At 26.9% G+C, this 23,194-nt stretch overlaps 2 protein-coding genes across 13 annotated transcripts in view; one reads left to right on the top strand and one right to left on the bottom strand.

Annotated features, from left to right (window-relative positions):
* The first annotated feature begins 1,020 nt into the window (after positions 1 to 1,020).
* LOC107437290 (GPN-loop GTPase 2) lies at positions 1,021 to 18,230 on the top strand. Of its 2 annotated transcripts, none has more exons than XM_016049227.4 (6): positions 1,021 to 1,142; positions 5,039 to 5,358; positions 8,846 to 9,008; positions 9,987 to 10,111; positions 13,728 to 13,826; positions 17,946 to 18,230. In XM_016049227.4, coding segments are annotated over exons 1-6 (903 nt in total). In that variant the 5' UTR covers positions 1,021 to 1,141; the 3' UTR covers positions 18,141 to 18,230. The 2 variants fall into 2 exon arrangements, with proteins under 2 accessions (XP_015904713.2, XP_015904714.2); XM_016049228.4 differs by lacking the exon at positions 1,021 to 1,142 and adding an exon at positions 2,482 to 2,597.
* An 804-nt stretch (positions 18,231 to 19,034) lies between these two features.
* LOC107437287 (tyrosine-protein phosphatase Lar) overlaps positions 19,035 to 23,194 on the bottom strand; it is a 503,821-nt gene continuing 499,661 nt past the window's right edge. For all 11 annotated transcript variants that reach the window (XM_071177243.2, XM_071177266.2, XM_071177251.2 and 8 more), the window contains 3 exons: positions 22,360 to 22,514; positions 21,240 to 21,375; positions 19,035 to 19,793 (listed from right to left, as the gene is read on the bottom strand). In XM_071177243.2, coding sequence (XP_071033344.1) covers positions 19,725 to 19,793; positions 21,240 to 21,375; positions 22,360 to 22,514 — 360 coding nt within the window. In that variant the 3' untranslated portion in view covers positions 19,035 to 19,724. The remainder of the gene's footprint in view (positions 19,794 to 21,239; positions 21,376 to 22,359; positions 22,515 to 23,194) is intronic.

Below are 23,194 nucleotides of genomic sequence, written 5' to 3'. Positions count from 1 at the left end.
TGGATTTTGTCATTGGAATCCGTCATTCACTAAGAATTTTGGAATTAAATGACTAAGCAAAATTAATTACTTTTGATAGTTAAATAAGACAAAAATTAAATTTTTTTGCCATTAAATCCTCGTTATTGGATACATAATTTATTGAAAAAAGTTATTTAATCTTTATTTAATTTATAAGTCAACCACCGAAAATAAATTACATAAAATATATTTGATCAATATGAAGTTAATAACATTAATAATTTATAAGGCAAAATGTTTTCTCTCGCAGTCCCAACAATTCTCTACGAAAATAAATAACTATTAATATTAATATATTATGTTCAAATGCTAGATGTATTATAAAAAGCTGTATCGCAAAACATATTTTCATATATTTTAATGGTATACCATTAATTCCTCTGTCACTTTATGTAGTGTATTATTATTATTATAAAAACAGTTGAATTTAAATTATAATTATGAAATATTATTATTAAAAAATATTTTTCAACCAGACAATTAAGTTTAATATAATTTATTTAAATAACCGTAATAGCTATCGCCCCTAAAACTGTCTCAAAAAATTTATAAATTAAAAGAAAAATAATAATTTCGAAAATTTTGGTACCCTTTGAAATAAATGATAAATAAAAAATAGATATACTTCACCAGAAAAAAAAGTAGGAAAAGACACCTTTATTTGTACTTTAGTAAAAACTTTATTTAAATTATTAATTAAAATATAAATTAGTCGAAAGAAACAATTAATATATTTAAATAAATCCAATATAATGTTAATAAATAATTTAGTTTTTAAAAATTCTATGAAAAATTTTATACGCTTTAAGGAAAAAAGAAATAATGTTCTTTTATTTTTAAATTTTTTGTTGTTGGTGAAACAATGACAACCCATCAAACAATGACAACCCATTACCAATTTCACATACACAGGTAGAAAAGCATAACTTATAGCTATTGTACCGATGAATTAGTTTCTGTAAAGTGGCGCTGTTGTCAACGTCGGCGCGATAGCTCTGAGGCTATCTTACCGATAGTCGGTGTAATAGACACTGCCTTTTTTGTATCCCTCAATTTTGTTGATTTTGATGTAATAAAGAGAGTTATATTTTCATAGTTAATGTTGAAGTAATTCGTTAAAAGTATGTAACATTTTATGCAAATATTTATCTCAAAAACCTTTTTTTGCCTTTATTTTTCTCCCATATCTTTAAAACTTTTGGCATTCATGCAATAAGTTAGTTTTTATGTTATTTTTTTGGAAATTAAATTGTCACCGAATTATAGAGCTAAATTAATAATTTTACTTAAAAATTGCACTGTTAGGGAATATTAAACTACAACTCACACAATTTGCTACTGTTTGTTCATAGTTTGGTATTTTTTAAAACTATTTCATGATGTATGCAAGCAATATAAAGTGCGTTTCAATGACAGTTTTTCAAAAAATTTATGTACGTAACATAATTTGGCTAAAATGCTTTAAGTGTGATATAGTTTTAAGCCGAATTTAATTATTAGTGTGGATTAGGAATAATCATCCTAATCATAAATACTTAAATCATCATTAAAAAGTCATAAATCAGTAATATTTTGTAAAAGAATAATTTTTTTTAAAAATTTAATTTTCAAATGTGAAATTTTAAACCTGTTTTTACTGTGTATTTTAATTTTTTCTCTCTCGAAAATTGTGTGCCGGCACGCCCATGATAGAGATTCACAGGTTTTTACTGTAGATATAATCGATTTTGCAAGAACTGCATTGAACTAGATTGTATGAAAGTGATCTGGTATGTTGCTGTCTATAATAGTAAATTGTATTACTTGAGAGGGATTGAGCACTTCCTAGATATATGAACAGACTTAAGTATGCAGCCTAAGCAGAAAAACCTAACATAAGCAGAAAAATTTTTTTGTAAACTTCTGAAACATTCTTCTGTAGATTTTGTTTTAATGGGGAAGCATAAAGATTTTCAATATTTCTAGAAATTTTGAAATTAAGTTTAGAACTGCAGTTTTTGCCCAATGATATAATTTTTTAAAAGTTTTATATAAATATTTAATTAGATTTTGAAATAAGGAACTAAAAATATCAAATTATAAACTTAACTAAAATATATGAACAAATAATAAACTTACAAATTTTTTTAGTTTAATCTAGGAAGCATTGACAATAAATGAAATGAAGAGTTCTATCTTTTGTATTGTTATTTTTTCATGAGAATATTTTACGTTTTTTTCTAACTATTAGGAAAATCATCTGAAAAATGAACTTTAAAGGAATTCTAATCTTTCTAAATAAATTGAACAACTCTTGAAAAGTAGGACATTGACATTAATTCTAGTCTTAAGCATGAAAATAAATTGGAAGTAACTCAAAAGCCTATATATTTTTTTCAACTTTTATTAGATTTACATGATGAACAATCCATAACTATTTACAAATGAAGTAAAATTTTTATATTATCACTTCTTTCTCTTTAGGTTTACCACTGATATAAATATTACTACGAGGAATGGGCAATGTTAAGATTTTGGCATCGCAATGCATCGATACATTAATGTTTTATATTTAATACTGCTTAAATTTGCAACCAGTAAGTTGCAATTTTTTAAATAAATCTTGCATTTTTTATAATTATTTCTCAATGTTTAAAGTAATCTGCAAAATAGCGGTTAAAAGCACTAAACGGCTGGATTGATTGTGAAAATATAAACAGGATTTGCGCTCACACAATCAAAAGAAAACCCTTCCATAGCTAAGAGATTCAACTAAGCTTTGATTCTCAAGCAAAGTCGGATTCATTATGTCAGCAAAACGATGATTCACGATGTAAAAAAGACGAGGAAAGATAATGATTATTGCCACAGCTATCACTGCAAACTTACGGAGGAAAATGCTCTTTCCTGGAGCTTGCAGACATCGATGAACTATCGGAAACAATGCTCAACATCGCGTGTATAGACACCAATACGAATGATACATCAGGAAATATCGTGCATAACTCAGTGAATACCGATTTCCGATGATTAAAAAAATTGCCAATCTAAACATTGAATCAGCAATGATTGCATAGAATCGTTGTTTTCCGATGCATCAATGTATCGTTTAGTCCTAAATACTACAGTCAAACCTCAATATCATGAACTCGAAAAGAAACACTGCAAATTTTGAGATGTCAAAAATTTTGTGTTATAGAAATTTAGACAGAATAAATCTAGTGATATTTTACAAGTTGCATAATATATGTATGCTTCAAATGTTAAAATCTTTGTTTTTTCTTTTGATTTTACAAATACTCAAATACTTCTTTTTTGTCATTTTCCTTTTTTGTTGTATTCGTAATCTGTTAATAATTCTAAATCTACCCAATAATCTAATACTATTACACTATTGACGTCAATCTACTTCTTTATAATTATCAGTTTCTTTTATATTCATTAAATTAGCAAATTGTTTCTTCTCTTATTGCAAGGTGTTATTATCTACACATACATCTCTAAATGTCTTTTTTTTTTAAAATGTATGTTTCAGGGAACTTCTTTTATTAAAAATATTTTATAAAACTATTCAAGAAAAATCTTTAAAAATTTAAGTTTAGGAAGAAATTTTCAAATTTTTCAAAAATTTTGGGAAATCTTTTTTTGGTGACTAAAAAAAATTATCCAGGATCATTAAGAAATATTTGTGACTGAAGGAGATTTTTTCTATTATCCATATTGAAAATGCATAGAGAATTTTGATTATTTTGTTATATCATTTTTTTTTTTAAATTATAGATTTAGATTTAAAGTTCAACAATTTATTTTACAGCAAATTCATTGATTAAGAATTCTTCTCATAATCTGTCATGTATCAAAGTTCTCCCTAGGAATAAAAAAGGGCAGGGCACTTTTACAAAAAAAAGGGGTTTTGAGTTTTGAAAGGGTATTCACTTCACACCGTAATAATTTGTCAAGATGTGTAATACAGTACAGAACCCGTTATCCGGAAATCAGAAAACCGGAAAACCAAAAAACCGGAACGAAATTCGATAAATTTTCTCGCCATTTAAAATTTTTTTTTTTTTTCCTCTTCAAGATTTCACGATTTTTCTTTCTTTTTTTAAAGATGTTTACCTTACCATCATTTTGGAAATAATCATTAGTGTATTACTTCATCGTTTTTTTCTTATTTTCAAGATTATTTCCAAATTTTTTTTTTTTAGTTGGGTTTAACAATAAAAAAAACGGCTTTTTGTAGAGATTCAGAAAACCGGAAAAATCAGTTATCCGGAATAGCGATGGTCCCGACCGTTCCGGATAATCGGTTCCCTTCTGTATTATATAATAACTCTGAATTTGATCCTCAACAATTTTTAAATTACTATTTTATGTGTATATTTCAAAAAGTTTCACTCATTATTAAAATAAGAGAAAAATTTGTAGTTTACAAAAAAAAAAAAAAAAATTAAAGGCATACTTAAAAAAAAAAAAAAAAAATTGCTCAATTTTTTAAATATTTTTTTAAAAGTAAACTAAAGAAGAAATGATTAATGATGAACAACTTGAGAGCTTTTCTCTATAATTTAAACTGAAAATTGTGAGAAAATAACTATTTAAGAATGCCTTTTTTTAAAAAAAAAGTATTAAAAAATAATTTTAAAATTTAAAATCACTTAAATAATTCCTCAATATACCTCCTGAAAAAATAGGAACGTATAAAAATTTAACCAGTTGAGAATAATCCTGACAAAAGTAATCAGAATTAATTCCATGAATGCAGATAATTTTACCAGTGTGAAATTATTTAAAAAATGAATTAATTTTTTAAAAATTGGAATCTAAATAAAAAGGCAGTGTTTTTAAGGGATGGTGGCTTATTTTTACGAAAAGGTCAAAGAGGGCGCAACAAATTGGCAGGCAGGGTGGACTGCCCTTCTAAAAATGCAAAGGGAGAACAAACACTGTATGTACTTCATGTATTATTAAGAATATTGTAGAATGATTAAACACTGTATAGAAATGTGCTGACAACTTTTAAAATAAAATTTTGCAGTGTTATATGGACAACTGGTGATAGGGCCTCCTGGTTCTGGTAAAACAACCTATTGCCATGCTATGAGTGAGTTTTTGAAAGGAATTGGAAGGAGAGTAGCAATTGTAAACCTGGATCCTGGAAATGATGTTTTGCCCTATGAAGCAAGTATTGATGTATCTCATTTAATTACTGTTGATAATGTGATGGAGCTTAGTAAACTGGGTCCCAATGGTGGATTGATATTTTGTATGGAATATCTTGAAAAGAAAGTAGATTGGCTCTTAGAAGAACTCAAGAAGTTCAGTGATTGCTATTTTCTTATTGATTGCCCTGGTCAGGTAAGAAAAATATATTTTGGATTTATTTATTTGGTAAATTTTCTTACTGATTTGTTGAAAATAAGTTTATTTCCATAATTACCAAGAGTTATGCAATTTTGTTGCTTGCAATGAATATTTGGAAAAAGTAATGCTTAAGTGTTACTTTTTTATAATAGTTTTTTTTTATTTAATAACTATTTTATTCATGATTAATATTAGATCCATTTCTATATAGAATTAAGCAAAAACAACTGGAAATTGCACTAATTTGAATTTTGTTAGCATTACTTCTGACACCTGATAGCTACTTTGGAATGTTAGTACAGTACAGAACCCGTTATCCGGAAAACCGAAAAACCGGAACGAAATTCGATAAATTTTCCCGCCATTTTTAAATATTTTTTTTTCCTCATAAGATTTTTCTTTCTTTTTGGAAAGATGTTTACCTTACTATCATTTCGGAAATAATCATTAGTGTATTACTTCGTTTTTTCTTCTTTTTAAGATTATTTCCAAATATTATTTTTTTTTAGTTGGGTTTAACAATAAAAAAACGGCTTTTTGTAGCGATTCAGAAAGCAGGAAAAATCAATTATCCGGAATAGCGATGGTTCCGATCGTTCCGGATAATCGGTTACCTACTGTACCACATAATTATAATGTATACAAATAGAAGCTACTTTTTGCTATTGCTGGCTCTGGTAAATTCAGTTATTTCATTTATTTTAATTTTTTTTAAGTAACCATCATCAAGGAAGAATTTTTTATTTATTTTTAAAATGAATGTGGTTACTTGCTAAGCATGAAGTATCGCTTGTGTGTGCAAAATGGAAAAGAGCCCAATAAAATTTATATTATTTTTATGTTGTGTGTTAGGGAAATAATGTGAAACATCATTTTGAGTTGTGATATTACTTGAAATTTAGAATACATTATAAATAATAAAATGTCATTGGTTTTATTATTGTACATCAGAGCACAAAATTTCTACTCTATTGACGCCTAAATATTTAATAAGTAACAGATAAAATAAGTAACAGAGTTTGACTCAAGAATAATAGAGAGTTTAGTGCTAGGTCAAACTCTTTGAAGAATACTTTGACCTAGCAACTGCTATTACTAAATACTAATGCACTAGGACTGCAATTGTCAGATGGTATTTCTGAAATTATAATTTTCTGATATTTTTCTTACTTTAATTGCATTTTATAATATATGGATGATATTGAAACTATTGACACCTTACGGGAACATTATTTTAAGATAATATTATTTATTACATTGTAATAAATGTGTCCAAAACGTTTTTAATCAAATTAGGAGAATTTTTAAAAATATTTATATATTTTTTTAAGAAATGGTGGTAAGCAATAATTTTTATCTGGCTTGTACTTTTAGAATTAAAATTGCATGTCTTATTGTAAAGTATTAATTAAAAAAAGTATTTGGTAGAAGTAAAATATTTTTTACACTTTATTATAAGATAATTTTTTAAGATTTGAACTTAATTATGTTGATAACCTGTAGTTTTTTTAGTTACGTAATAGATTTTATGTTCAACAGATTTTTTTAGCGCAGTGAAATCTCTCGGGAGCAACCATTTTCTGTTTCACAGTAAAATGGTCGTTAATGGCTCTTAGGTTACCTCCATTTACTTCAAAATGCTAAAGGCTAAACATGATTTTTCGCAAGTGATTTTAATTTTAGTTAGTGTTATTTTCTTCATACAGAAATGCCAATTGTTTTGGCCTCGTGAAAATCGAATCAATGAATAAAATTTAGCGAAAAAAGAAATTTTCCCTACTGATTTAATTCCGTGTAAAAACAAATTTCCGAATCATGAATGATAGAACTGTTTTAAATAGTTAAACAACGACTGCAACATGAGGCTGTAAACTGAATGCAACTAATTGATATTTTTTTGTTTTTCCTCATTTGACCATTCCGCATTTGGTGCAGAGGTTTTGCCTGGTCACTCATAGAGATTTTGATTGTCTGTCTTAAAGGTTTTCGTCAACGTAATGTCTAAGGAAAAAGTTCCATGCTTTCCAAAAGTGGTGGTAAATAGGTTGTTACGTAGAGGTCGTCTTACCTGGAGGGTTTTACTGGATTTTATTTTACACTGTGTAGAATGCATAAACTGTAAATTCCATGATAAATTTTCACATTTCTATAAAAAATTGCAACGTCAGCCAATATCATGCTTATTATTATCATGAAAATCTCCATTTTTTATGTAACTAACATTGTCTTATCTATTACTCATTTGTCTATACTAGTTTTCAATTGTATTTCTCTCACTGTTTGAATTTAATGTTGCATTTCAGAACATTACATAAGTTATCTATTATCTGGTCAGGTAATAGTCTGTGCATAAAGCAATTATCCAACTTAAAATTGTTATACGTTTTGTTTTTACCATCTGTATGTCAATTAAGCGGTAATCTGTATGTCAATCAAATTATTAATTGTCATAAAGCTGCTGAACAAATGCTTTACCATGATGCATAGTCAACCGTGTTCTCGCAAAACTAATCTTTAGGCTCGAATAAGATCTTGCCTGCAATTAATAAGAAGTTGACTCTTGATTTAGAAGAATGCTCAGGAAAGGCATGTCTTTATATGAGTGAATAGCGCAGGTAATTAAATATATGCAAATGTTGATGAAAAATTTTAAAAATTTTACAGATATGTCAAGTTACTATATAATTGAACAATAATTTTAACGTAGATGGAAAATAATCAATTCTAGTCAGTTTTCATACAATCTTTGATGAAGAATATGGTCTTCCTGCACATTTCTCTATTTCAAATTTCCTTTTTATTTTGGGCCTTTTTAAATAATCCACAACCCAGATAATCTTATCATTTATGCAGAGTGTACTCACTACATGCAGTTTTAACCCTTTCGGAACGTGCGAGTCATAAATGTATTAGTAAGGAATCAGTATCAAGATGTTAAAAAGTAAAAAACGATAGCTTAAGTTTGGGCATGGCTAATTTGACAGACTTATTTTTGCTTTCACTTTAAATCTAACACATCCAATCCTTGTGTGTTAAAAGTGTAACTATACAATTTTTCTTACGAACTAAGTAGTGGTTAATTAAATAAAGCAAACTATCATTTCCCTGCCCACAAATAAACTGCTATAAAAATAGTTTGGCTACCAGTTATATCTTTTTTACCCTCATTATGCATGTATGACTCGTCCGCCTCGAAAGGTTAAGTAATATTGATAGCCTGTTTGCTGTATGTTGCCCTACTATAAATATAAGTTTTGCAGTGTTCTTAACATTAAAATGCCGGTATCTTTATTCTTACCACATCAACCCCTAATTAAATTATAACTAAATAAAATATTATTTTTTCTATATATTTATTATGAAAGCTAAAATTCTTGAATGTCAAATATTATGTTCATTTTTCAATTGAAAGCTAAATTTCTTGTATTGTTAAACTAGCTGTAACATAATCTTCGACAATAATTAATTTCATTTTGTACAGGTGGAGCTGTACACTCATCATGATTCTGTACAAAATATTGTATCTGCGTTAACAAAATCTGGTTTCCAACTTTGTTCTGTGCATTTAGTTGATTCTCATTATTGCTGTGATCCATCCAAATTTGTTGCAATTTTGTTGACGTCTCTTGCCACAATGTTGAAAAGTAAGTTCATCAAGATTTTTAATATAAAAGTGTATCGAATTTAGAATTTCTTAAGGAAATTTATTTTGAATATGTTGGTTTTAAATATAAGATTCACTTATGACGATCCCATATTGACCAAGAGTCTGGATTTAAGTAGTAAGAGTCTTTTGTTTGATACAATTCTTATAATGCTTTAAAGTGTACTCTATTAGCAAACAATTTTTTTCATTTTTTGCTGAATGTAGCAAAAGGAATAGTTTTGAAAGCATGAAATAATTTCACAATAATAGAAATTAAAGACCTTTATTTCATCCTTTTTCAGAATTAAACAAAATAATATGGAAAGCACAAAGATGAAATAATATTATGATAATGGAAACTAAAGTATTTCACTTTTTTCTGAATTTAATAAAGGAAATAATTTCTCAAATCATGAAATAATATCACAATAATGGAAATTAAAGAATTCAACCTTTTCCTGAATTTAACAAAATAATTTGGGACGCGCGAAATAATATCAGAATAACAGAAATGAAAGGTTTTGACCTTTTCTTGAATTTAACAAAGTAATTTGAGAAGCATGAGAAAATATCAGAATAATGCAAACTGAAAGATCTAACTATTTTCTGAATTTAACAAACAAAATAATTTTGCAAAGCATGAAATAATATCAGATGTAGTGAAAACTGAAGACTTTCTGGTGTTTGATAAATTGGGAGTACAGAACATACAAATTTTTTATGTAATGTTAACCTTTCGTTATATCAGAATAATGAAAACTAATGGATTTAACTTTTTCCTAATTAAAAAAAAATTTTTTTTTGGAAACCTGAGACAATATCAGAAATAATGGAAAATAATTAGTTTCTTGCTTTATATATATATTTGTTGCACAACACACGCAAACTTTTTACATTTTAAGGTTATTAAAATAGCAAATTTTTCATTAATTATTTCAGTAATACTTTTATTAATGTTTGATTGATTGTATTTCAGTGGGAACTCCTCATATTAATGTCTTGTCTAAAGCTGATTTAATTGAGAAGCATGGAAAGTTACATTTTGATCTTAGTTATTATACAGATGTGTTGGACCTTCAAGAAATAGTTAGTTTATTATCGGTAATATTTCTTTTTGTTATTTTTTGCTGTAAAAAAATTTGCCTGAATATTAAATAAGCTACTTCATAATTTCCTTATTTTATATGATAATAGGAGTTACAATATCAAATATTTTGATGTGTATTATTTTTTTTATCTAATTTATTATTCAGATGTGGTGGATGTTTAAATGTAGGCAATGAATTATCAATAGTATATATATATATATATATATATATATATATACACGAGGGTTGTAAATTAAATAGTGGCAACTTAACCATGAAACTCACAGAAGGACGGGCATGCGCAAATAGGATATGGGAGCGGTGAAGTGGCGCTGTTGTCGATGTGTAGAGTGCAAAAAGCAGTCGATCTGCTTAGAAGGGTAGTTGTTGTGCGGCGTTAAAGTGAGGAGTTTCTTTTCCATCGCTCTAGAGTATGTTTTCAAAAGGCTTAATTACGAAAAGAGACGAGATGCTTGAACCCACCGTGCTACTGTCCTATGCGCATGGGTGCCACTCTTCAGTCCTGGGGACTGAAATCAGTCTTGAGAAAAATCAATGTACCAATAAATTCTATCAATTCAATAAAATTTTATTTCTTTTTTCATTAGAAGTGTAAAAAATTTTTTGATCAAATTAAAAAATAATATATCTTAATGAAAACATATGATATGGTAATGATGTCAGGAATTTTATTTGTCTTTTTGTCAGCTTCACTAATTCTTATTCTTAAAGTCTTGACAAATGGGGTTGATTGAACTTCATCTACTTGTGTAATTAAATTTGCACTATTGCTGAATCTAAATCGGCTCGAGTTTGCTTCCCCCACCCGAACCTATTGTGATGCCGGGCAAAGTTAAATCAATATTATTTTTGTAAAAAAAGAGAGAAATTATAGTGCTAGAACAAAAAATAAGTAACTGTGGAGTGAAAAATAGAGATATGAATGACTTCAGGTCCCAAATATACAAGGTAAGCTGTTATTTTTGTTGTTTGCTAAAAACACATGAAATAAAGAACAAAAATTTTTAGAAAAAATAATCAAATGATTGATTTAATATGTAGGCTATTATGAAGGAAAGGTAAATTTTGGTGTCAGTGAGCTATAAATTTCTAAAAGTAAACAACGCTAGACAGTATTATTTGGTCAAAAAATAAGTTCAGTCTTGAAATTTTTTTAGAGTGGCACCCCTGCCTATGCGGTAAAGCATTTGCGCCGCAGGCTTCCACTAATCCTCGATAGCATTCTGTTGCATTTTTGCACGGGCAATCTCGATTTTAAGCCACGAACGATGATCACCTTTTGAAAACATGCTTTAGAGCGATGGAAACGAAACGCCTCGCTTTAATGCCGCACAACAACTACCCTTCTAAGCAGATCGACTGTTTTTTGCACTCTACACATCGACAACAGCGCCACTTCACCGCTCCCATATCCTATTTGCGCATGCCCGTCCTTCAGTGAGTTTCAAGGTTAAGTTGCCACTATTTAATTTACAACCCTCGTGTATATATATTTAATGTTGATTTGTGTTATTTTTCAAATGTTCCACACAATTTTTAAGAAATAGTTTTATTTTTCTTAAATAACCTGTAATTTGTAATATAGGAAACAAAACCCATTATTATTCATTAAATTGGTGTTATTTTCTTCTGTTATAAGTGTTCCTTTCAGTAACATTCATGTACTTGATTTTGAACTTACATCTCCATAATATTAAAAAAAAAAATTGTAGAAGGTTAATCTCGAGTAACAGAATAGTCTTTTTCTTTGCAGATGTCATAAACATTTTGTGTCAAAACTATTGGCATATTTCGAAAGATAGTGACCACTATTTTAGGAAGTATACATAAAAATTTTGTACTGCTGACTTTCTAATAAATTTAAGACAATTTGTACTCCCCTTTTTACTTTTTAAAAATAGTATCAATTTATAAAATTTACCCGTTATAATAAGCAAATAAATAATAAAAATTAAATAAAAAATAACAAATTAATTAACAATTAAAATTTAAGAATAATTTTGAATCAAATTGGTTAGATTTTCTGAAACATCACTCAGCTTAGGATCAGAATCTTTGCGTATTTTAGAATTTGTGAATTTTAAATAATTCATTTAATCACATTTTCACTTTTTTAAAAAAATAAATAAATAATTTTTAAAATTTACTACCTTAAGGCATAATAATATAATGCATATGAAATGAAGCAACTGCATTAATTTTATAAGTAATTATTAAATGCTTATAAAATAAATGTATAAATGTTAAATAAATGAAATTATCCTTTTCACTGTCATAATGTGTGATTTTTTTTAATGCAAGAACGCAAGCATTATAAATCCAGTTTTTATTATTTATTAAAAGAAATAATTTTTAAAAATAACTAATTTTATATTTTTTGTTGTAAAACTAAATTTTAAATCATTAGAGCATTTTTTGAAGATTTAACTTCTAAGTGTTAGTTTAAATTCTAAGCAAGAGTTGTAGATTTTTGTTTTACAGATTTTTTTTATTGTGGATTTTTTTTATTGCGGATTTTCATAATTGGATGAACTTATTTATTAAATGTGTAGTTATCTTAATTTTTTCTCTCCATTCTCTAATTAAACCCTATAAAAATGTCTGATTTCTCGGCATGTGAACTATCTTCAGTCATATCTTTTACATTTTTTCATGTGATTATTATGCTAAATTTGAAATTTTATTTTAAAAATTTCTGTTTGTGAATTATATTATATTCTCTATAAATAAAATTAATATTTGGAATGATTTCGTTTGCTATGATCCAACTACTATTAAATATAATTTCGTGATTGTTTTTATAACAGTTTTCAGAACTTAAATATTATAATATTACAATGCACTGAAACATTTTATTTTCTAAGGGAAATGAGGATACTATTCACCAAAAACATTTTATTTCCTATGAAAAAATTACAGTATTATTCAATAAAATCATCTTATTTGCTATGGGTAAATCACAGCTTTTTTCACCAAAAACACTTTATTTCTATCAGTGAAATCATAGTGTTATTCACCAAAAACATCGTATTTCCTATGAGGAAATTCTATTCATCAAAAACATTTTCTTTTCTTAAGAGGAAAATATGTTATTCATCAAAAACCAACTCACTAACAATTTTAAAAAAATGGTTTCTCGTTATTTTATTACTTAGAAAATTTTGTGTCCATTGTATTTTATTTATGTTGTCTACATTATATCTTAGTTTATCATAATGCAACAAGTTATATTGAAACAATTCATTTAGCATGTGTCTCCTTTATCAGATTTGTTGTAAGAATTGCAGCCAAATTGCTTTGTGTTATTTTTGATTAAATCATTTTGATTTTTAGTTTCTTGCTTTGATTTATAATTTAATTTTTTTTTAAAAACTAATAATATAATTTGTTGAAGTTGTGATCATTGATGCATATCAGCATTATGGATCCCTTTTTCTGTTTATGTAATTATATGATATTTAAATAGATATCAACAATATCTTATTTTGTATCAAAATAAATTTATTATAAATTGTTATTTTTGAAAAGCTTTACTTCAGATTTCTTGTAAAAATAACTTAAAATGAATTTTTATTAATATATATTTAATAGTTATAAATTTTGAACAGGATGATCCATTTTTGGCAAGGTATAAAAAATTGAATGAAGCTTTAATGGGACTTGTAGAAGATTACAGTCTAGTTTCCTTTTATGTTCTTAGTATAAAAGTGAGTATATTTTAAATTTACTGATTATAATTTTTTTTTGTAAGTGTTAATTTTATCTGCATTTTTGAAAATTTTATTTGTGCTATCATTTAATCATTTTTATACTTTCTGTTTGAAAAAATGGAAAATACAATTTGCTGAATTTTTTGATTTTGTTCCTTTCAAAATAAAAATAAATTAATAATTAAAAATAAAATAATAAATAAATTTATTAAAAAATAGTCTCACGTGCTAATATTGTTTATAGTTTTGATTTGAATTAAAAAGATGCAGGCATAATAAACTATTTTTGATTATAGCAGCTATAATATCTTATCATTATTAGTCAGGGATGACACAGCTGAACTTAATATTATTTAATAAAATATGTAATATTTGAATGATCATATTCATAGCCCCCATTAAACTTGTGAAAAAGAACTTTATTGCAAGCTTAAGATAGTGTTAAAGAAATATTTTAAATGGCTAAAATGTGTGTGTATAAACATTAATAAACTATGACAGTAAAAGAAAATTTTATGTCTAAAAGTTTTTTGTTTGTATACTTAACAGAAATTTACAAACTTAATTAACAGAACAGTTTAACAGAATTTTTTGAAATGTATATTATTATTAGTTTAACGAAAATATGTCATAAGTCTATTTCTTGTATAATGTGTAGCTTGTTGATTAAATTTTTTGAATTTGGAAATTAATAATTGTAATCATAAAATCATGCTGACTTTTTACCCTTCCTCTTTTTTTTAAGTCCTAAAAGGTTCAGTGAACCATTGTTTTTAATGATTTGCATATAATTTATATAATTGTAATGATAAAAGCTTACTCATTCATATAACCAGGGCTCTTATTTACAGTATTTCTTTATTCACATTGATTTTTTTACCCTGTTGTTGTACAATGTAAAGCATTATTATTATCATCTTTAATTTCATTATCCATTTCAAATTGAAATTGAGAATTGAAATTGAGAATTCAAATTGAAATTGAGAATTTCTTATGCGTATTTCATAAATACAAATACTTTTAAATGAATTTATATTTCATCTCCTTCAGTTTATTCAGCATGCTATCATGGAATTTGATCAAAGAATTATTTATACAAATTTAAACTTCTTGTTCTTTGAATTTTTCTAATTTTTATGAAATTCATTTTTTTATTAATATCAATATTTTAATTGCTTATATGCTTTTCTTAAATTAATTATTCCATAATTTTCAGTTTGAACGAACAATATATTTCTTATATATATATATTTTTAAAGTTCTATCATTGTTAAATTGTTCTTAATAATAGAAAGTTTGTACTATTTATTTCAATTACATTTCTTTTTCTCTAATTTTTTTGACCACTTTATTTTCTTAAAAGTCATTAATTTTTTATAAGTTAATTATTTCATAGTTTCCAATTATTTAAATCACATTTACATTTAATATTTTTTTCAAGTTTTTCAGTATTGTGCGTTTGTCAAAGAATAACATTTACAGTTTAGTTTCTTAGCATTTATTTTACTGCAGTTCAACTATTACTAATGACTTTCTTAATCATTTGCTTTAAAAGTTACCAATATTATTCCTTATAAGAAAATTTCTCTCTACTGATTTAAATCATTCCCTATCATTGATGCGAATGATTAATTCACTTGGTTATATAATTCCCCTGTAGGAACAATTTACTTTTGAATTATTTAGTTTATTTAGACATCCCAAATTTCTTTTGAAACAGCTGCCAATTCTGATATTTGTTTGAAAAAATATTAAAACCCTTATTCTATTCAAGATACAAAGTCCACAAACTTTATCAGAATATACTGAAATCGTTTTAAATGAGAGGGAAAGAGTTATAAGACTCTGACCATGTATTTCTTATCACAAAATAATAACTACTGTTAATAGCTCAGTTTAATTGTTTGTTGGTTTTATATTTATTTGTATGGTTTTATTTACCTATTTTAATTATAGAAAAGTTTAAGTTCGGGTATGCATGTCTTACACCCGTGTGCAAGCTTAATACTATCACTTCATGTTGATTAAATTACAGTCAATTTACTGTAACTTGATACACAATAACTTAATTTTGTATGAGATTTCAAACCTCTTATTTTTTAATTTTATGTTAACTATTCTTGATTACTTGTCTTTTACTTCTTTTAAAAGACTACTTTCTCTTTTAAAGATGAAAGAAAGTTTAAAAAAAAACAAAAAAACAAATCAATGCTGTAATTTTTCACTAAGCATTAGGGTACCTTGTTATTCAACTTTTTTTCAGAGCAAAATACCCGGAAAAAGTGACCAATCAACGTGGACGTTACTGATATAAATTTTTTTCCAAATCAAAAAATATCTTCTGTGAGAAGTATAGTCTCAGAATTTTGATCAAAAACAGCAAAATTTTCACTAATATTAGTTAAGTTAAAACAATTAGTTAAAATTTTTTAACGATTATATAATTGAGTTAGGAATTATATAATCGAGTTGGGAGACTTTTACAAGAGGCATATATCTCTTTAAATATATTTAACTTGAATTTTAAGGATTAAAAATAAGTTTTCAATGCAGGGAGTATTTCCGAACTAAATTATGTGACCATTCTAACCAAACCAAAATTTGTGAAATTTTTTGTGTTAATCAAAATTTCAAGGCCATACTTTTTACAGAAGATATTATTTTATTTGGAAAAAACTGTATCTGTAATGTCTACGTAGATTGGCAACTTTTGTTGGGTATTACATTTCTCTATCTCTCACTCTAAAAAAAAAAAGAGGCACCCTATGGTTTTAAGCAGTTAAAAAAAGTTGAGTAACAGCTTAGGAGAAAGGAATAACACCAGAGGGAATTAAGTGAACTTGTTTTCTTTTGTCCTTGTTATTTGTGTTAGTGTTTTGTCTATTTTGTTTACATCAATACTGCATTGAAAATGAAAAGTTTCAATGTTGATGCATGTATTCAAATTTATCTTATTCATTTGAAACTCATTAAAGTCCTGGATGAGCTTGTGTTTCTTTTCCTTTGCTATATGAATTAGTATGGATAAATTGTAAATGGCTAAAGATGTCTTAGCATGAGTTTAAAACTCTTAACAATTGTGATAAAATTAATTTTATCATTGATGTGGATAGAAATCCAGCAATGAAGAAGAAAGATATAACCTTTAACTATAAACTGTATATCACGGTAGACTCCCTATTTTTTGATTACGAGATCAAAATTTTTTGTTTTGTTGTGTGTATAAGTTGACCGCTGAAAAAAAAAACTGATATAAAAATATGAAGTCTAAGTAGACAAATAAAAAATATTTGATGTTGTTCTTTCCGGGTTACAACATTTGTCCTCAAATATAGATGTTATGAAGTGCCCCCTTAAAAAAGGATGTATTAATAAATGTGGAATTTTAAATTCTTTGGGTAGGGGTGAAGACGATTTTATTGTGGGACTCAGCAGATAAGGATGAAGTAGATTCCTTTTCAAAGTGTGATCCATATCTATTGAATCCGACAGAGGTGATGTTCTAGAATCTTTAAATTTGTATCTTTATGCTATGTTTTAAAACTTTCCATTGTGTTATATTTTTTGAAATACTCTCTAGAATAAATTATCTTAACTTTTCATATTCTGAATTTTCCTTTCTGGATGTAATTTAATGAACTAATTATATGTTGAGAAAATACAAGGAAAGAAAATACAAAATTAATTGTGCAAAACATATTAAAAATACTTTTATAAGGGGTAAATTGATACAAAGTTATTCATATCTCTGTTATGATTTATAATGCGTTGATATTTCATGATCAATGAATGTTCGTCTTTATTCTCATGTGAATAAGAAGACAATATGTATTTTCTTTAAATTTTAGTTGTTTGAAAAGTCAACTCTTGAATATTCTGACAAAAATAAAAAAATCTAGTGATATGAGTTTATGAATTTGTTGTCAATAAGACTATTGCTATTATTTTCTAATAAAAAACTGAAATTAACAAAAGTTGAATTTTTGATAGATCAAATTTTTTTTAATCAGTCTTATTAGATTTGAGTTATCATAAATTGACAGAACGTCTTAAATAACAATGCTTAACTGACAATTTTGTGACATTTTTATTAATATATAATTTTTCCATTATTAGCTGAAGGAATGCATGTCCAAAGTGCTTCAAGGCGCAGATAAGGCAAATGGTTACCTATTTGGTATTAATGAAGAAGATAGAAATATTCAGAACATGCTGTCATGTGCCATGAGTGCAGAATTTGAGGACGCCAAAGTAGCAGACATTAGAGAACGATACATTTCAATGGATGGTTTTGTGTCTAAAGGAAGATAGTGAGCTCTTTTAAATATTATGTAGTGTATTCAAATATTTTGTAAATATATTGTAGTATCAATTTGAATAAATGTTTATTTATAACTCGTATTTGTATGAAATAACTAATTTTGTTTCTGTGCTATTTTCATAGTTGTCAACTTGTACCTTCATTGGGAAAAATTTGTCAAAATCGTAGTAAAGTAATATTTAGAGTAGGAGGAATTTAAAAAAATTCAACTTTACTTACAATTAAAATTATACCAGTCTTATTAATTAATTTTATATACACGTGTTTGAATTATTAGTTTATATTGTTGTGAAAAATATTTTTTTTAAACTTAAAATGCCCAAGTTTTACACTTTGAAGTATAAATGTTGCAACTAAGAAATTTCTGCAATGGCTGTACAAGGTGGAAGCTATGATTTTTTATTCTAGTGTTTCAATGCTTGTCATATATTTATTTTTTCTTATTTTGGATTTCATTTCCCCCCAAATTTTAGCTAACAAATTTATAAATTTTTTCTGAGTTCTATGAGTTCCTTTTACCTGCCTTTAAATTTCTTTTTAAAATGCATAAAACATTCATCGTACTAATTTGTTTATTTTTAAGATTAAAAATGTCAAAATATGCTGTGGGTGGGATAAACCTGTTTTCACTATTGATTGGGCATATCATTAGTACCACACCAAAACCATGAAATTAAAAAGGTGTAAGTTCGAAGACTTGTGATTTTGGCATGGTTCAAATGATATTTGCCTATCCATTGGTGCCAATTCTGGTTCATTATTCTTTAAAGCCATTTTACCATTTTTTATTTTACAATTGACTTTAATGTCATCTTAAATTTTATTTCCAAAATCAACATTTTTTTCTTATGTTCAGAGTGTAGAGACATAAAACTGAATACAAAAACATGGCAAAGTCTTTAATTAGAATTGTCCTCTAGTTTAAAATCACTCTGTGTTTTGAAAAACATCAATAAAAAGTAGCTGAAAACATTTCTTTGTGTGCCAACAAACACTTTAAATGCACATACATTTAAATCTTCATAAAACGAACAGAAATATCTTCAAACAACAATATATATTTATCACCAACCGGATATATGTAAGTCTTAATAATAGTTTCTTTTCAGCGTGGGCCGGAAAAGGCCCAGAATCAGAAGAGCACCACTAAATTGATTTATAATTTATGAAGTTTTCTTTTTTATTTATAAGTCGTGAAAACAATAGCACTTTTTACACAAATTTATCGTATCGAAGTTCTGAAGAGGAAAAATAAAACACATGCTTTAGAATATTTTGATGTTAGAGACGAACGAACGAAAAGGAACTTGGCAAAGGCCGCTGCTTCGGTCTTTCTGGAGGGACTTTTTTGACGAAGAAGCAGCCTCGGTCGAAGAATTATATACTCAGAAGAACAGCTGATTGTGCAACACGTTGGAATCGCCACCGAGACCAACTGAAGAAATTGCAATTTCACGACGCTGCCCCTCTTCAGCGACCACTTGAGTGACCATGCTACCCTGTTTTGTGATTAGATGGAAGATTGAGGAAGGGTGCGGTTCCTTGGCAAGTGTTCATATTTTTTTTCTTCATTTTCAATTGGCGTAGTTATCAAATGAACCCAAGTATTCCAGAGCAGCACGGTAACAGAACTGGTATTGGTCCTGTAAAATAGAAAAGCAATTAATGACTAACTAATAACAGTGAAAGAAATTTTCACAGAATTTTTTTTTTTCTTTTCTAGCTTATAACAGTGATAAGATTCTTCATCAAATCCACAATTTTCTAGTTTATTATTACAGTATACTCTCAATATCTTAGAGTTGAAGGGACGCTTAGAGATTTTCGAGAGAGCGAGTTTTCGAGATAACTAGTTCAGAGCTAAATATGTTCTAAAATTTTACTCTAAAAGGTAGAGTCATAAAATATAGGAATAACTACTATAAAATATGTATGTAATGTTAGTTGACTATAAATCTAAATACAACAATGATATTTTTAAAAGGTAAGGACAAAGATAATTATGCATTAAATAGAAAATAATTGGTTTAGAACATATTTAACGTATATTGTGATTTTTCCGAAAAAATTAATTTTCTATTTGGAAACAAATTTGACATAACAAGGTTTTAGAAGAAACTCTACGACATAGGAATTCAAATTAACATTAGGTGGATATATAATGCCAAGGTGGAAAATGTTTTTGAGATATTGAGAGTATTCTGTATTATACTTCTAATAAGAAAATAATCACACTGTCTTAAATTTTCCCTCCTTAACTTTTCAAAATGTATAAAAATTAAAATCAAATTTAAATCGGATGAGAAAGATTAAAATCAGGTGCTGCCAATTCGGATTTTTTGATGTGGCTTACTAATTAATTTAAAGTTATATGTTGTATCAATTAGACTGAGATTTCAATTTATATTAAATTTTTTTTTAATAGTATAATCTCCTTTAACTCAAATTTATATTACTTTAAATGACATTCATCATTTATTATACTAATATTAATAACTTAAATTATAATTGTTTATGGATCGTAAAAATGAGTTTAATATTAAAACATAATACTATGTATTAAATACCATTTAAAATTAAAATTTTGTAATAACAGTATTTAAAATTGAATAATGCACTCCTCTTTTAATTGAATAACCCGTTTAGTTGAATAGAATTGGCTGGCTGGAACCAAAAAGGATAATTAACATGGAGTTTTTGACATATTTATATACCAGAATCTCAAAATTATTGGTATGCATTAATTTTTCTTGCTTTACAACTATTCAGAGTATCAATAATAAGGAAAGTTTCTGTTAAATAACAGAATGTTTTGCGAAATAAATCTATATTTGGCACTTTAATTAAATTTATCTATGCCAGATAAACAGTTTTTTGATAAAGCTTTAGTTTTTGAAACTAAGCTCGATACATCTTATGTAATTTCGGCGTTGAGTAGAAAAAGGAGATTTGAAGAAGACTTTGCCAAATGTAAGTTACTCATTCTACTTTCATTCTGTTTTGAAATGTTATTCCGAATAATATTAAAGTTGCTTGTTGCAACTCTCTTTAGATTTTAGATATAAGTAAACTAAAAATGCTCAACTTACTTCTGTCTGAACCATGCCAGGCCTTTGTGTGCGTAATATGCGGATAGATTGGAATATATCGACTACTCCTTCAAACTGCATCCTCTCCAAGACTATGCTGAGGGTAATGAAGACACCACTCCTACCAACGCCAGCGCTAAAAAACAACATTATACATTATACATATTGATGCACTTAAGTTGGATCCAGTTTATATAAACTGATACCGAGCTAAGATGCAGTTTTACTGTTTCTTACATTTAAGTTCATTTATAGCAGCGTTAGTATACTAATTAGTTATAGCTTATTATAATTTTTATGATATTTTGCAACTTTTGTAATGTTGCATAGCATACAATATTATGTGATAACCAAGAGATGGTATTAAACTTATTTTGGTAGGAAAACTTGTCTCAGCTGTTTGACTTAACTTAGAAGCTGCTATAATTTTCAATATCAATTTAGTATTTAATGTTCTAAAATGATTTTGATATGTAAAATTTTAATGCATTTATCTTTTGCCATATGCAGAGAGGGCTTCAGTCTCAGAAAACTTAAATGAAATTTATTTTCGTTTATAGTCTGACTATACAATATATATTAAAAAAATGATTATATTTATCTATTGTTATTCTATGAGCTTTTTTTTTTTTTTTTTTTTTAAATTTTCACACTGACAGAAAAATCAAAAAATAATTTATTTTCAGCATGTTTGAAACATTAGAAGGCCTCAAAATTTTTCTGATAACAGTTTAGAAATAATTAAGTGTTGAAAATTTAGGCTTAAATTAAGAGAGCTTTTTCTTTTGTCAGCTACCACTTGATCATAAAAAAATCTATATAACAACAATTCAATTTCAAAGTTTTTAAATTTTGATTGATATTATAAAACTTAAATAATGTTGCTACCATCATTTATCTTTTTTTATAAAGAGATCTGCTTTTTTCCATAGATTGAGTCCAAATGATTTAGAGATTTTATTTAATACTTAAGAGAAAATTATCAATATAAAGTGGATTCTTTATGATGATACACTATACAAATTTTAGACATAAATTTTTTCAATTAAGCACTTAATGAGAATTCTGAAACCAGGGTGAAAAAATACACAGATACCAAATATCATATTTGTCTTCTTACCTGCAATGAACTGTGATGGGACCTTCTTGACCAAACTGTTCTTTTGTTTTATGTACTTGACCAATGAATTCTATGAAACCTTCACCAGATTTGGGCACCCCTTGTTCTGGCCAGTCTGTGAAATGAAATTGTCTGATTGTTCTAGATTGGCCATCCTGAAAGAGAAATAAGTTTTTTTTCCAAACACATTTTTGTAAACAGTGTGGCATTGGCAAACTGATATTTTACTTTTAATGATTTATTTTAAATAATTGAAAGAATTTTGAAGCATACATGGAAATGAAAAGTGTTACCGAGAGTGTAAATCTCAGATTAAAGGCAAAACATTTCATTCAAAAACATCATTAAGGTTAAGTTTTTAATAGTCAAGTATATTTCTCCATTTTCACTATTAGCTTTGATACTAAACTAATCCACTTTAAAATATTGTAAATAAACAAGAAGTTGCACCATTAGTTTTGCTATAGCCTTAATGAGGATTAAATTTGAACCACAACTGTTAAATCACAACACAATGTGAAAACTGTTACAAATTTCGTTAAGCTCCATACATAAAAAGTAAGTTAAGTGAAAATAATCACTGTTACAAAAATTATTTTGTCCTCCTGTAAAAAATAAGTAACATAAGTTATTTCTGCTTGTACAGTACAAAACCCGTTATCCGGAAATCAGAAAACCGGAACGAAATTCAATAAATTTTCCCGCAATATTTAAAATAAAAAATTTTTTTTTTCCTCATAAGATTTTAGGATTTTTCTTTCTTTTTTGAAAGATGTTTACCTTACCATCATTTTGGAAATAATCATTAGTGTATTACTTCATCATTTTTTTTTCT

This window comes from Parasteatoda tepidariorum, chromosome 3 (genome assembly GCF_982258835.1).
Source record: "Parasteatoda tepidariorum strain Cologne lab strain chromosome 3, Ptep-v5.0, whole genome shotgun sequence".
Lineage (NCBI taxonomy): Eukaryota > Metazoa > Arthropoda > Arachnida > Araneae > Theridiidae > Parasteatoda > Parasteatoda tepidariorum.
Note: the sequence above shows the minus strand (reverse complement) of the source record. Positions and strands in the feature narration are given on the sequence as shown.